Here is a 13431-nt window from a genome sequence, read left to right on the forward strand (position 1 = left end):
TGTAAAACATTTATTTTTTTCATTCTCCACCATGATGCGTCCTTTTGTTTGAATTTCATTCATTCCACATCTCCTTCTTCCATTTTATTTACCTTTGATTCATGCAGTTGCATCATCCCTCCCTTGTGTTTTATCTGTAATTCTTTCTAAGTTTCTTTTCTTTCATTCTTTTTTTTCCTGTCTCATTCTTCTTTCCCTCCATCCCTGCACCAGTCTGTCAAACCATTCCGGCGCCGGCGTCAGAGCCGGCAGCCTGGACGAGAGCGACCGCCAGCGTCTCATCTCAGATTTTGCGACGCGAGCGATCGCCGCCCATCGTCAGTGCGTCGCTAACGGAGGCGTGATCAACAACCTCCCCAAGTCTGAGTCCAACATCACCTTTCTCTCAGACGAAAACCCCCTGACTATCAAAAATCCCATCTACCACGAGGACGGGACTTCGAGCAGTCCAGATACTCTCGGACGAAGCCAGAGAAAAAAAGACCTCCTTGGGAACTTCTCCCCGTCCAGGAAGGGCCTCCGAGAGGCCTGGCTGAGGTTGAGCTCCCCTGGATGTGACGTGGGGTTCGGGGGGTACAGCGGCAGTGACAGCGGCTGGGGATCAGGGGGCGGCCACAGTTGGACCCTGCCGTCGAGGCTGCACCGTCGAGACATGTACGACGCGCTGAGGCGGCAAGTGGTTATGGATCCGGTGCAGTGGGAGCTGGAGCTCCTGAAGGCGGAGTTCAAGGAGAGTAAAGACGCTGGTCTGGATTCAGGCTTTGACCATGGGCTGGACTCGGATCTGATGGGGAGCCCAAGCTTGGAACCGAAGCTGTCGGTGAAAGAGCAGGCCAGACAGTTTGAGCAACAGGCCCTGCAGGAAATGAGGCAAAGGCAAAACCGAGACTCCAGAGGATCTTTGTCACCGGACCTTCTGCTTTCCGTTTTCCCGGAGTCTCCTCTGCATCAAAGGCCCACCCCCACGCACAGCGTCTCGTCTGCTCAGACTAGAGAAGGTCCCCCGAGCATCATCATCACCCAGAGCGACGGAGGAACCCCTCCGCCGTGTCACAAACCAACTCCCCCCGTGCTCCGACGCTTCGGGGCAAATTTAACAGGAGGCGCAGAAGACCGACTCCAGCTCCACGTGGAGGTCATCCCCGATCCTCCCACAACACCTCCGCCACCACCTCCATCTCCACCACCACCCCCTTCCACGTCTGCCCCTCTTCCGCCGTCATCACCCCCTCCGCCTCACCCTCCGTCCTCACCACCTGCACCTCCGGCTTCATCTCACTCCAACCATACAGAAAAACAGGCCCCTCCCCCTCCTCCTCCTCCTCCTCCTCCGCCACCTCCACCACCTCCTCCTCCTCCCCCACTCCCTCCCTCTCTGTCGCCCTCGCTCATACGCCCGTCCACCTTTGTCCTCCCGTCGCTTTCGGAGGTGCCGGCTCTGCGGCCCGTGTCCCTCCGCCCGCCGCCGCCTCCCCTCCCGGTGGAGCCTGAACCTCCCCGAAAGGAGCTGAAGGGGATCCTGAAGAACATCCAGAACATAGCGGACATCGAGAAGTCCGTGGCCAACATGTTCAGCCAGATAGACCAGAAACAGAACCCGCTCAAAAGGGTCCTGAAGAGCCGCGCTTCCATCGATTCCCTCGATTCTCTCGACTCCTTGGACGCATTGGCAGTCGCAGGAGGAGGAGAGGCAAGAGAGGGAGGTGGCGAAGAAGGAGGAGGAGAAGGAGGAGAAGGAGGAGGAGCAGGAGGAGGAGGAGGAGGAGCAGGAGACGAGCGTCCACCTCCTCAGATCCAGCCCAACGCAAACATGAACTCCATCGTGGAAGAGCTTGAGAAGCGATTCCCCTCTCAATCCACGATGCTTTAACATTTGCCTTTCTGATGCGGAGAAGCCGACAGAGGGACATTTCTTAATATTGCTGTGCAGCTCAATGTGATGCTCAAAATAGCTCAGCGGGACGCAGCGATCATTTTGTGATGTTTACCGTGTCTACAGCTGAGCTCTTCCAGCACGACTTCCTGTTTTATACTTTAGAAAGAAAGAAAGAAAGAAAGAAAAAGGCACAATATAAACACTCTTGTGCATTTTCTCCCACCCGAGAAAAGAAAAGCAGAATTGTTGAACTCAAATAGCTGCAGACGGGAGTTCTGAAATGAAAAATCTCCTGGTTAACATTCAGTTTGGGAAACTGTCAAATCCAAAGTGAAGTAAATACTTAAAATTTAAAGTATATCCATGTTGTTCTCAATGAAACTTGACGCGTGGCCGATCACAACTTTGGGACTCCTTCCGAACCTCTAAACAAGCCGATTACAGATGTGTCGGAGGTGAGGACAGACATCGAAACAGGCGAGAAGAGAATCTGCCGCCCTGCTCTGAACTTTGCTGACTTTTTGTGTTGATAGTTTTGCCGCCGCAGAGCTACAACCAGCGACAATGATCCATGTCGCGTTGCGTTTTTACTCTTTGATCAGCGCTCGCTGTTAACGCACAAGTGCTGCAACACTTACTGTAAGATTTCTGTACCATTACATATTCTGTCTGTTCCTATCACTTTGTTATGCATTTGAGTCTGTGCACTGTGTGTCATGTTCAACCCTTTCTCCTAGGAGTTAGATTAGATGGGACTTAGATTTATGCATTTCTATACTTAAAAAAATACTGCACTGCTATGTTAATGAGGATCATACACATTAGATCTCACTATTTAAGATAGATACATTAGACATTAGGTTTTCTCCACTCTGCTCTTCAATGGAGAAGAAAAATAATCCGACAAACCTCAGTTTTTTAACATTATGACCACCAGCACTGCTTGTGCACTGCAAGTTTTTCATGCCCATTTGCTCTGCTCTCCTGCCCTCTCATACGCTCTCTTCCTCAGTGTCTACATTTTTCATGAATTTTCTCCAGTTTACTTTAATCATTCTTCCTGGAAATGCTTTTAAAGTCCGAACCATTCAAATGAACCGTGGTTCGCCGTCTCTTTTTTTGTAGGGCCGAGGTTTGGCTGTTTCACACATGTCATTTTTATTCAGACCAAACTAAAAAGTCAGGCATGAAAGAACCCTGTCTTCTCCTCGGTGGTGGTGTTGTCGTCCATCTGCTGCTCTACCTGGTAGCCTGCTTCGGTTCTTGTTTCTGTTGGTGCCTGAAAACCGAATGCATAATTCCTCATCCAAGGCCATTAGTTTGCCAAGGAGCATGGAGGCTCAGAAGGGTCCAGAGATTCTTTATCTTGATGCTTCAGACCAGCTTGAATGAGAATTTTCACTGTCTCATTGACTTGCATTCATTTCTAGCTTCGGAATTAAAGTCACTGTGCACCAACAGCTTTAATAAACCACAACCAAGTGGTAAAAAATTAAACATAAATCCACAAAGTATACTGCATTTTTATCCCGTCAGACAAGTTTTAACTAGCTTTCGAGTTCCCCATTGCAAACTGGCTGTGTTTAAAGGTGGTTTCTAGGAGACAGGGTTGGTCTTTTCATACTCATCTTTAGCATATCAACACCTGGCGTCAATCTCTTTTGTGTTTATTCAGCTTTCTGTCAAATTCTCATTTCGTTTTTGTTCATTTGTCTCCAGTTCCCAGTTGGTTTTAGCTTTTTATGTATTTCTCAGTCTGTCTTTGACTATTTTTCATTTAGTTAATTCATTTAGTATGTTTACATTTACACTGGGATCACAGGGTCTCTGAATGTCTTCTGCATTTGTGTCTTTAAATGTGTTACAAGCTTTGTTTTTTTTTTTCAACAAGACTAATGTAAGTAGGTGGAGTAATAAGTTTATGTAGAGATGACATTTTTATTAGTACCACATTTTTACAAACATTTTCTAGAGGGTCAAAATACTTTTAATTATATCAACCCTGTTTAGATTGGCAATATGGAAATAATGGGACCAAAAGGCCAAGAAGGTGAGGTTTTCTCAATAAAATATGCAGTGCTAAATAAAAGGCTTTTACTTTTTTTTATTATTAAACAAAAATGTGAAATTAATTTGAAAGCTATTATTTAAAAAAACACGGGATGTGTTCAGTGTTTGGGGTGAATGAGATTTTCCACACCGTATGCATTGAATTAGCAGTTGAGTTGCAGAGCATCCATTTACAAAATTAACTAATAACAGCTGTAGCAGTTTGTCCTAATTATTTGTCCGTATCACTTTTAGTGGGCTGGATGTTTTTTCCTGCATAATTACAGCACGCTTTCTCTAAATCATTCTGGTTATGGACACTAATTGGCGGTTTAGGCTTCTGGATTAGGATTGTTTTGGATCAATAAAGATGACACGCGTAGAGGAAAGGTTAACTGAGGAGGTTTAGAGATGCACTTGTGTTTTGGTGAAATTTGGGCCAAAGTTTAAGTCACCATTGTTGAAAATGAAGCAGGAAATTGAACTAGTGTTCAGGTGGAGCTGTTACAGACTAAATGACTTGCACCGGTGTAGATTACGTACGTAGGTTACGGAGTCTATTAAATGAGCCTTAAACAAATTGATCCACTTAAAAGTTCTGGCATCCCTTAAAATCTTTTACACTACTGCATAAAAATGACTCAGAAAAGTCCTGAAGACACACGAACCAGATCAAATCCTGATGTGCAGCCGAATAAAACAAACCCTGATGGTCACATCTCCTGGATATTGTTCCGCAGTGAAATATGCCGCGCTGTAATTTTACTACATAATAAAGTTTCTGTGGAGTTGTACAAAGTCGTGATCCCGCTATGAATCTTGGGTTGTCAAGATCTTATATATATAAAAAAAAAAAATGTATTTCTGGCACGACTTCTCTTGCTATTAAGGTGCACGGAGGAGGAAAAGAAATTGTCGATAGATAAGGAATCCAGCAGCACTCGTAGTAAATGGAAGAACTTTTTTAGGCTGACGTGTTTGGGCCAAAGGACAACAAACAAAAGGTGTAATTTTAAATGGAAACAACCAATCATGTACATGAGTATATAGATATAATAGCACCTGCAAGATTAGCTTTGAACCCCATATAGACACACAGAGATGATGTATCTTCATTGTCTCATTCATAGATTCTATCCGCTCATTTTTTTTTTTTTTTTCCTCATTGCATCCTTTCACTCGACAACACTTCTTGACATCTTTGGGAATATGTAATGTTTTCAGCGTTCATTTAAAACTGAATTGGGAAAACACAACAGCACAACAGAGAGACTGAGGGGGAGTCGCTGTAAAGTTGCAGGTCTGATGCAACGAGGGTTGTCATGGGAAATCTGACTTTGAAGCAGAAAATAACCAGTGGAAACTACAAAGGGAATAATAATGATCTGATGTAAACGGTCATTACAGTGTGTGCTTGAACCCAGGATGTCAAATGTTGCCTTTTTGGAGATAAAGAGCCCATGATGCACCAGGTTAGGCCGAGCATACACTGTGTTTGATAAACCAGTGGTTCTCAACCTTCAATGGGGTCCTGGACCCCTGCATATTTCTGATCTACCCTGAGGATAATCTTTTTGATTATTATTTTTTATTTTCCTCCTCTTGAACGCTGCTGAGATTCAAGCTGAAAAGGCTGAATAGAAGCCACGTTTCTCACTGTAGAGTCACAACTACGGCACCAGTGAATTGACCGAACTGAGCCGAGGGAACAGTTGACATCATTACCCAGACTGCATTGTGATAGTAAACAACTGCGCTGACCTACAAGAGAAATTATGTTTTCAAATATGATGATGAAATTACGGGTTCCCTTTAATTTCGAGTGCTAACCTGAACATGCAAGTTAATGGTATTCCCACAACGCCTTTCTGCACGTTTCAGTGTGTGCCCACTGAAACAGTAGTAGGGGCCTCATAATTTAAAACTGTTGCAGATCGTGTTAAGTTATTAACCAGCATCATGCATTAACTTTGAACAATGCCACGGGGAGATCGCTTAATGAAATACAGTAAATTGCTTATGTGAAACAGATGTAATTAGAGAAAAAATGCCGTTTGTAGTTTAGGTAGATAAAAGTCCCAGTCACATTCGAGTAAAATAACCCTATCTCTTTAAATATGATCTTTTTTAAAGGATATTTTATTTTCACAGACCCCTTGCAATTACACCGCGGACCAGTAGGGATCCACAGAGAATCACTGCCGGTTGAGCACCATAAGTCCCAATAAGAAGGTTTGAGGGACATTGGAGGGGTGGGTCTCATTCATGTCTGTGAAATTACAGTTTGTGGTTCTATGAGTTTAAGGATGTTTAAAGAAAAGAAGTAACAACTCTCGGTGGGTTTACACTGGACTCAATTAAAAACCTAGTGCACCTGTTCTTAATGTGTGTATCCCTAAGACTCACACCTAGGGTCAATATAGAATCACCAATGGACCTAAAGAGCATGTCTTCGGACGTTGGGAGGAAACTGGAGAACCCGGAGAGGACCCATGCAGACACAGGGAGCTAACCACTGTGCCGCCCATCTACCAATCAGGCTGAGCCGTTACATTGCATTTGAGCAAACCTCCAAGTCCGAGGACATTCTGGTTTTCTCGTTGTGATTTCATTTCATTTCTCTCCGTAACATCATCGTAGTTAAAAATGTAACTGCTGAGTGCAAATACAAGCTATCAATAATAAGTTAATTAGATTAGCCAAACAGTTCCACAGGTCAGTGTCTCAGCCTCAGCAAAATAGACAATTTGTCACTACTGATTAGGGCTTTTTTGAAGTCTGAGGCTGGTGTCACTGATAAAAACCCAGTAGAAAGTAATGAAATCTCTGTTCTTGACCTGAATACGCACAGTGTACTGAGAACAGTCACTGCAAACTGTGAGCTGCAGATATGTATAGCCTGTATAAAAACAGGCCACAACTCAGCACCATCAATAGCATTTAATAGTGCTCCACAGTGTGTTGTTTGTGTTGTTTATGAAATAGTTGATGTACAGCCTCCTTCTCTCTGTTACCACAGGACATTCGGTGAAGTTGTTGCATTTGGACCGTTCATCTACTTGTGTTAGTAGATGTCTTTTCAGATGCAGTGCAGTCGTACTTTAGTTGTATTTCAGGACTGACATGTCACAATAGTATGGGCTTCATCTTTAGTGATGAACTGCTGCTAGTTTTTCTCCAACAACCCACTGGACTCCTCACCTCTAGGAGGCGTCCATGTTGTTATGGTCACGTGATCAGTCAGTACATTTACATGCACGTAAAAAAAAGAATTATTGCCTTAATCCGACTTTAACTGGACAACTTAAGTGCATGTAAATGAGTTACTCTGACTAAAATCTGAGTTCTCCTTAAACACTGAAGACACCCAGCTAACGGTGGAAATCGATTTTCCCCAGCGCGCTCCACAACCGCCGAGTCCGAAACAAAAACATCCAAGAAAGTCAGTCGCAGAAGAAGAAGGTAAACAGAGTCGGTAGAAGAACCACCTGAGGGATAGCGCCATCTTATCTGCACCAGAAGTAGCGCACACATTATGTACGAGATTAAAAAAAGCTATTCTCCATCTGGTTATTGTTTAAATGCCGGTCTGCTGCATGAACAACTCATGTTATTATATGACGTATTAGGTCAACCAGAAAGGGGAGGCGTATTAACCCACTGAAAGGACACATATCGCCACCTAGTGTTGAGGAGGAGGAGGGCAGGTTCCCGACTATTAGGCAGTTTTCTCAGTTGCATGCAATTGAATTTGGAGCATAGCTCCATTAAGCTGTGCATGTAAACGCACTGAGTGACTAGCCCCTACTACTCATTAGCAATATAAAATATCAAAACATCCATGACCCCATCAGGAAATGGATTCATAAGAACTCAGTATCTAGGTGAAGAGATAATTAAGCAACCTACAATATCTGGAGAGGATCTTAACTCGTATCACATTTCCAACACCAAGAAAAAGAAACTCCTTCCTGCTTCCTGGTTTATTTTCCTTCATAGAGGTTTTATTCTGGAAGTGTGACACGTTATTTTTGAAGTTATTTTCCACATAACCACGAGACAAGGTGCAAAACAATGTGGTGGGAATGGAAAAAGCCTCAAATAAGCTGAGGAACAGGTCAGAGGAGACGGGAGGAAAAAAAAAAGAAGTAACAAATGAGTGTAAAAAGGGTGAAGCATCTACAGTAGCTCCACATGGGAGACAGAAGAGAAGAGGCTGTTATTTGGTGTTGTACTCTGTTCTTTAAGAGCTAATAATATTTCCCCCTTCCTGCTTCTCATACGCACCGAGAGACAAGGTGGCGAGGACACAAAGAGTCAGCCGTGTCAGATCAGATAGCTGTCTGTGTGTTTTTGTCTCCCGGCCTAATAATGTGTCTGTCAGAGCGACAAGACCACGAAAAGAGCGCAGTGTCATTTCATTCTCACCTGTAGATCTTCTCTGCATTCATCCATTAATCCCTCCATTGTTAATCTTTCCATCCAGACCAGTAATCTGTCTTTCTGAAGCTTAGTCCCGTAAAGCCGTTGTTTTTTTTTTTTAAATTTTTTACCTTTGAGTCAACGGCATCCTCCGCTGACTTTCTGAAATGAATTAATGAAACGCTCAAGTGGTTAAACAATTAGTTTTGCCCGTACACGTGTGTCTGTCTGTCTGTTTGCTTTTGTAATAATGGAAAAGGAGAATGCGTCCTCTAAAAAGTTTCTTATTGTTTGTCTGTGATACATCTTCATTTCACCAGCTCATTACCTCGGTTTCACATGGCAGCACATTCTCCGGGAACATAGTTAAGACGCATGGGCAGACATTATATTGACTGTTTTTTTTTTTATTATTATTTATTTATTTCTCTCCTTTTTGCCTTTTTTTTATTATTAAATCCCAGAGTCTTAATTTGTCTCCTTCGGTTATTGTTTCTCTCCATCTCTTTGTCTTTGAAGTCTGTTTTCTGACAGAGAGTATTCATTTCACAGCGTTGTTAACAATGTTAAGCTGCTGTTCATACCGTCATTATCTTGACTACTGGGTGGATCTAACCAGCAGATACGTGGTGAAATCAGTTCTTTGTTGACATCGCAAGTATTTATTATTTTCCTCCTCGCGAGCACATTCATGTCGGGGTGGAAGAAAGAAACGAGAATATTGTTTTCCGCTTTGAAGACGTCTTTGTTGCTGAGAGTTATGTGAAAAAGATTGATGTTGCTCTGCTGGAGCCGGAAGATGAGCAGCTTATCTTAGCATAAACTGTGGATATAACAGTACCCACAAGACTGCTTCTCCAAAGCAGTAAATTAAACCCAAAGTTTGACCAGGAGATGTGAATTACCTCCTTCTTAATTTGGTCAAAGACCATACAAAATAAAGACGGAAGGACTCGGCAGGAAGTATCTCATAAGTTGTCTATGTTTACTTGTACCTGCACCGTCCCACATTATTCTCTATCTAACTATACCTGCACAAACCTTTCCTAATAACTACCCTTCCCTTCTACTCAGGAGTATAATTCTATTATCTTCATGGTTTACACCATTAGCTGTTTTCCCAGGGACTGAACGAGCTCATTTTTCTGTCATTAGTGTTGATTGAATATTACATATTTACCTGTAATTACAATGTTTATCCTAATAAAAAAAAAAAGAAATTAAGTAGTAAATTAATGTGCACGAAAGCAAAACAACATGTAGTTTCTCTGTTTCCTTCTGTTGTGCTTCGTGCATCAGTGTCTTCATTCATTCTCTCAGAACACACACACACCACCCTCTATTTTTACGTCCCGACTCATCTTCATCTTCTCGCTTTCTTCCCGTGAGCCGCTTCCACTCCAGCTTTGATTTAAACATCCCATCTCCTCTGCAGAGAGAGGAAAATGCACAGCAAAGAGCTGCCATACTTGAAGTGTCTTCGGTTTAATGACAGGTTTTCTTGGTAATGTCAGGCTAGTGTTCTCACTCTGTCTCTCTGATCTTCCAGGCGTGGATATGGGCAACACGAGGTAGGTGTCTTTTATTCCACGTCGACGCTTTATTCGCATGTGTGTCATTTCCTTTCTTTTCCTTTTTTTTTTCCTTCTTCGTCTGTGGTTTTTCTGTTTGATGCAACCCAGGAAAACGCACATGCATGTACGGAAGAGTATTAGGGCCACCTATGAGAAAAAAAAAGGAGGTAGATGTTTTTCATCATGCACTTTGAGAAAAAAGTCAAAATTTTAAGGAAAAGTGGAAATTATGTGTGACTTTATGGAAGAGTATTAGGACAACCCATGGGAAACGAAAATGAGGAGGTAGATTTTTTTTCATCAAACACTTTGCCAAAAAAAAATAAATTTGGAGAAAAAATTTGAAATTTTGAGAAACAAAGTCAAAATTTTGAGAAAAAGTTAGAGAAAAATGATGAAATTTAGAGAAAAGGGTCGACCTTCACACCAGCGGTACCGTTACCGTATGGTATGAAGGTTGACTTTAAAGAAGAGTGTCAGGGCCACCTTCATCATATACTTTGTGATAAATGTCAAAATTTTGAGATAAAAGTCTAAATTTTCAGAAAAAAGTCAAAATTTCATGAAAAAAAAGTCAAATTTTTGTAAAAATAATTCTAAATTTAGAGAAAAAATGTCAAAATTTAGAGAATAAAGTCCACCTTCAAACCAGCGGACCATATGCGTGTCATACTGCCGGTACTACACAGTAGAGTATTAGGGCCACCCATGAGAAAAAAAGAAATGAAGAGGTAGATTATTTTTTTCAATATACACGTTGAGAAAAACGTTTAAATTTTGAGAAAAAAGTTGAGATTTAGGGAATAGACCATCAAACCGGCAGTACCGCCGTAACTCCATGTAAGATCCATGTAAGAGTATTAGGGCTTAATTGATAATTATTATAAAGAATACAAAATTGTATTGTGATTACTTTTTCAGCTATATAGCTGATATATTATATTGGACTGTTGCTATATTGGACAGTGGCCTGGATATTGTCCCACACATTGAGTCCTGAAGCCGGACACTGACACACTGTGTGGTCCATGCAGCCAGGTCTCTGCAAAACACAAACACCGATCATTGTGAACTCCCTGTGGGTCCCAACAAGTGAACACAGTTTATCCACCCTGACAAAGACCTCACGTTCCCCATGTGAACTGATGATACAGTCGATTTGTATTTCCACTTTTTTCTCAACAGTTTGACTTTCTCCTCGAAATGCACGGTGGCCCGAACACTCTTCCTTGTATTAAGTGCGTAATTCACTGTTTCTCATGTTTGACATTTAATAACGTCATGATCTCTGCAGACTATTGATTGTGCAGAGTAAAAATTTGACATTTAATCTTTTGTTAGAATCTCCCTAATATCAATAAACAGCCACTGGAAAACATTTATAGCTGCTGTTTCGAGAGGAAAGCAATACGCTCCCCCCTGATTGACAGCACAAAATAACAACTCACTGGATGTTGTGTATTCTAGACGTGAATGGGAAACATTAGGTATTGATTTTATACTGTATGCACACAGTTGTTTGGGGGGGGGGGGGGGCTGTGAACGTCTTCCGTTTGTCTTTTCATTCATCGCTCTTCTTTCCCTCTGACAGACACAACAACTTCTCCGACCTTCTCTGCTTAGGCCAGAGGTACTCCACCTGTCTTTCTCTTGTCTGAATGCCTCTTCACGCCACCTGTGTGTGTGTGTGTGTGTTTGTGTTTTTGCTGCGGGAGTGTGGGTTTGTCTGGAAGCGCGAATGCAGCCAGTGAAACGTGTCTAAAGCTGCTAATATCAAAGTCTGTCAATGTTACAGGAGTTATCGATGGAATCAGGCATCGACCCTGGACAGGACTACTACACGCAAGACTATTACAACTACGAGCACGGGTCAGTACAACTCTGACTTTATTATTGTCTGTCTGAGTTAGTTCTCTGTCCAAAAGTGTTACAGAAAGGAAACTGGACTTGTGGAGTTTCTTGAAGATGCTTCATCCAAGTGTTTCTAAAGGTGGTGGAGGAGTTGAGGCCTGAATAGGAACATCAGAAACTCTCTAGGTACAGGTAATTAACTGTTGCACATTTACAGTTTGATGGTGAACTTCATTGTCAAACTTATTAGACCTTTAGTGTCAGAGAAATACCTGCTACACTATCCCATCTAACAACTCTCCGTGGAGTACTATTGGTGACTGATGGTGCTGAGTTGCTGCCTGTTTTTATACAGGCTATACCAGTGTTTCCCAACCTTTCCTGAGCCATGGCACATATTTTACATTAGAAAAGTCCCACAGCAAATCAGAAAATCAGAAAAAAAGTTACGTTTCACATGTCTCATACAACAGCGCTTGTTTGATGCAACCCAAGCAAACGCACATGCATGTACGGAAGAGTATTAGGGCCACCCATGAGAAAAAATAAAATGGGAGGAGGTAGATGTTTTTCATCATGCACAATTTTGAGAAAAGAAGTCAAAATTTTGTGAAAAAAGTTGAAATTTCAAGAAAAAAGTCGAAATTATGTTTGACTTTATGGAAGAGATGAGAAAAGAAAATGAGGAGGTAAATTTTTTTTCATCGTGCACTTTGCAAAAAAAGTCAAAATTTTGAGAAACAAAGTCAAAATTTTTAGAGAAATTACAAAAAATTGAGAAAAATTATGAAATTTTGAGAAAAAAATTGACCTTCAACCCAGCAGTATCATTAACGTATGGTCTGAAGGTCGGCTTTAAAGAAGAGTATTAGGGCCACCTTCATCATGCACTTTGCGAAAAAAGTCTAAATTTTGAGGTAAAAGTCTAAATTTCAAGAAAAAAGTCTAAATTTCATAAAAAAAAGTCATTCAAAAAAAAAAAAAATTGAAATAATACAACAGCCCTTGTGTGCACGCTTGACCAAATGTTCTGCACTGAAACACAGTACAGTTGCACCAGCCAAAGAATCCAGACTTTAGGGGGTACGTGTGCTTGGCCACGGCATGATCACCCAGTGTAAGTGAAACCTTAGATGTATTTTCCCCACACATGAAGCACAACAGAGTTATATCAGAGTTCTTCTGACTCATACTAAGACCTTCATCTGGGTCAGAATTTCCTCCAGGACCCAGTTTGGATTGAGTGCTTTTTCTTTTCCAGTATTTATCCATCACTGTCACGGGTTAATTATCCACTTTCTGCCCTCTAGTTGAAGTGGGAGGATTTAATAGTTCTGTCTGTCAGTATACATCGCTGGCATAGACGAAAGACTTATTATTTGCAGTAAATAAATAATAATTTCTGACCAATTAAGTGAAATTGGATAATTTCCCGCGGTGCAGTGGTTGGAAATCGCTGGTCTATACATATCTGCAGCTCACAGTATGTAGCACTACGTCTCAGGTTGAGAATAGAGATTTCATTGTTGCAAAGCATCATTTATCCAAAAAGCGTTTAAGAAACTTTTCTTGTGGAGTTTCTTCATGAGAAGCTGTTTCTCTGCTCGTCCAATCTTTAGTTGTAAGACACTGGTGGGAAGTTGAGGTTTAAATAGGAAA

At 41.9% G+C, this 13431-nt stretch overlaps 1 protein-coding gene across 7 annotated transcripts in view; it reads left to right on the top strand.

Moving 5' to 3' along the window:
• The window catches only part of LOC125022862 (protocadherin-15-like), a 217664-nt gene that overhangs the window by 192735 nt on the left and 11498 nt on the right, over positions 1 to 13431 (top strand). For 6 of the 7 annotated variants that reach the window (XM_047609812.1, XM_047609813.1, XM_047609818.1 and 3 more), the window contains 3 exons: positions 9897 to 9918; positions 11513 to 11551; positions 11717 to 11790. In XM_047609812.1, coding sequence (XP_047465768.1) covers positions 9897 to 9918; positions 11513 to 11551; positions 11717 to 11790 — 135 coding nt within the window. Of the gene's footprint in view, positions 1 to 213; positions 3960 to 9896; positions 9919 to 11512; positions 11552 to 11716; positions 11791 to 13431 lie in introns of those variants that run through there. The other variant, XM_047609811.1, reaches the window with a different exon arrangement.

This window comes from Mugil cephalus, chromosome 16 (genome assembly GCF_022458985.1).
Source record: "Mugil cephalus isolate CIBA_MC_2020 chromosome 16, CIBA_Mcephalus_1.1, whole genome shotgun sequence".
Taxonomy (NCBI): domain Eukaryota; kingdom Metazoa; phylum Chordata; class Actinopteri; order Mugiliformes; family Mugilidae; genus Mugil; species Mugil cephalus.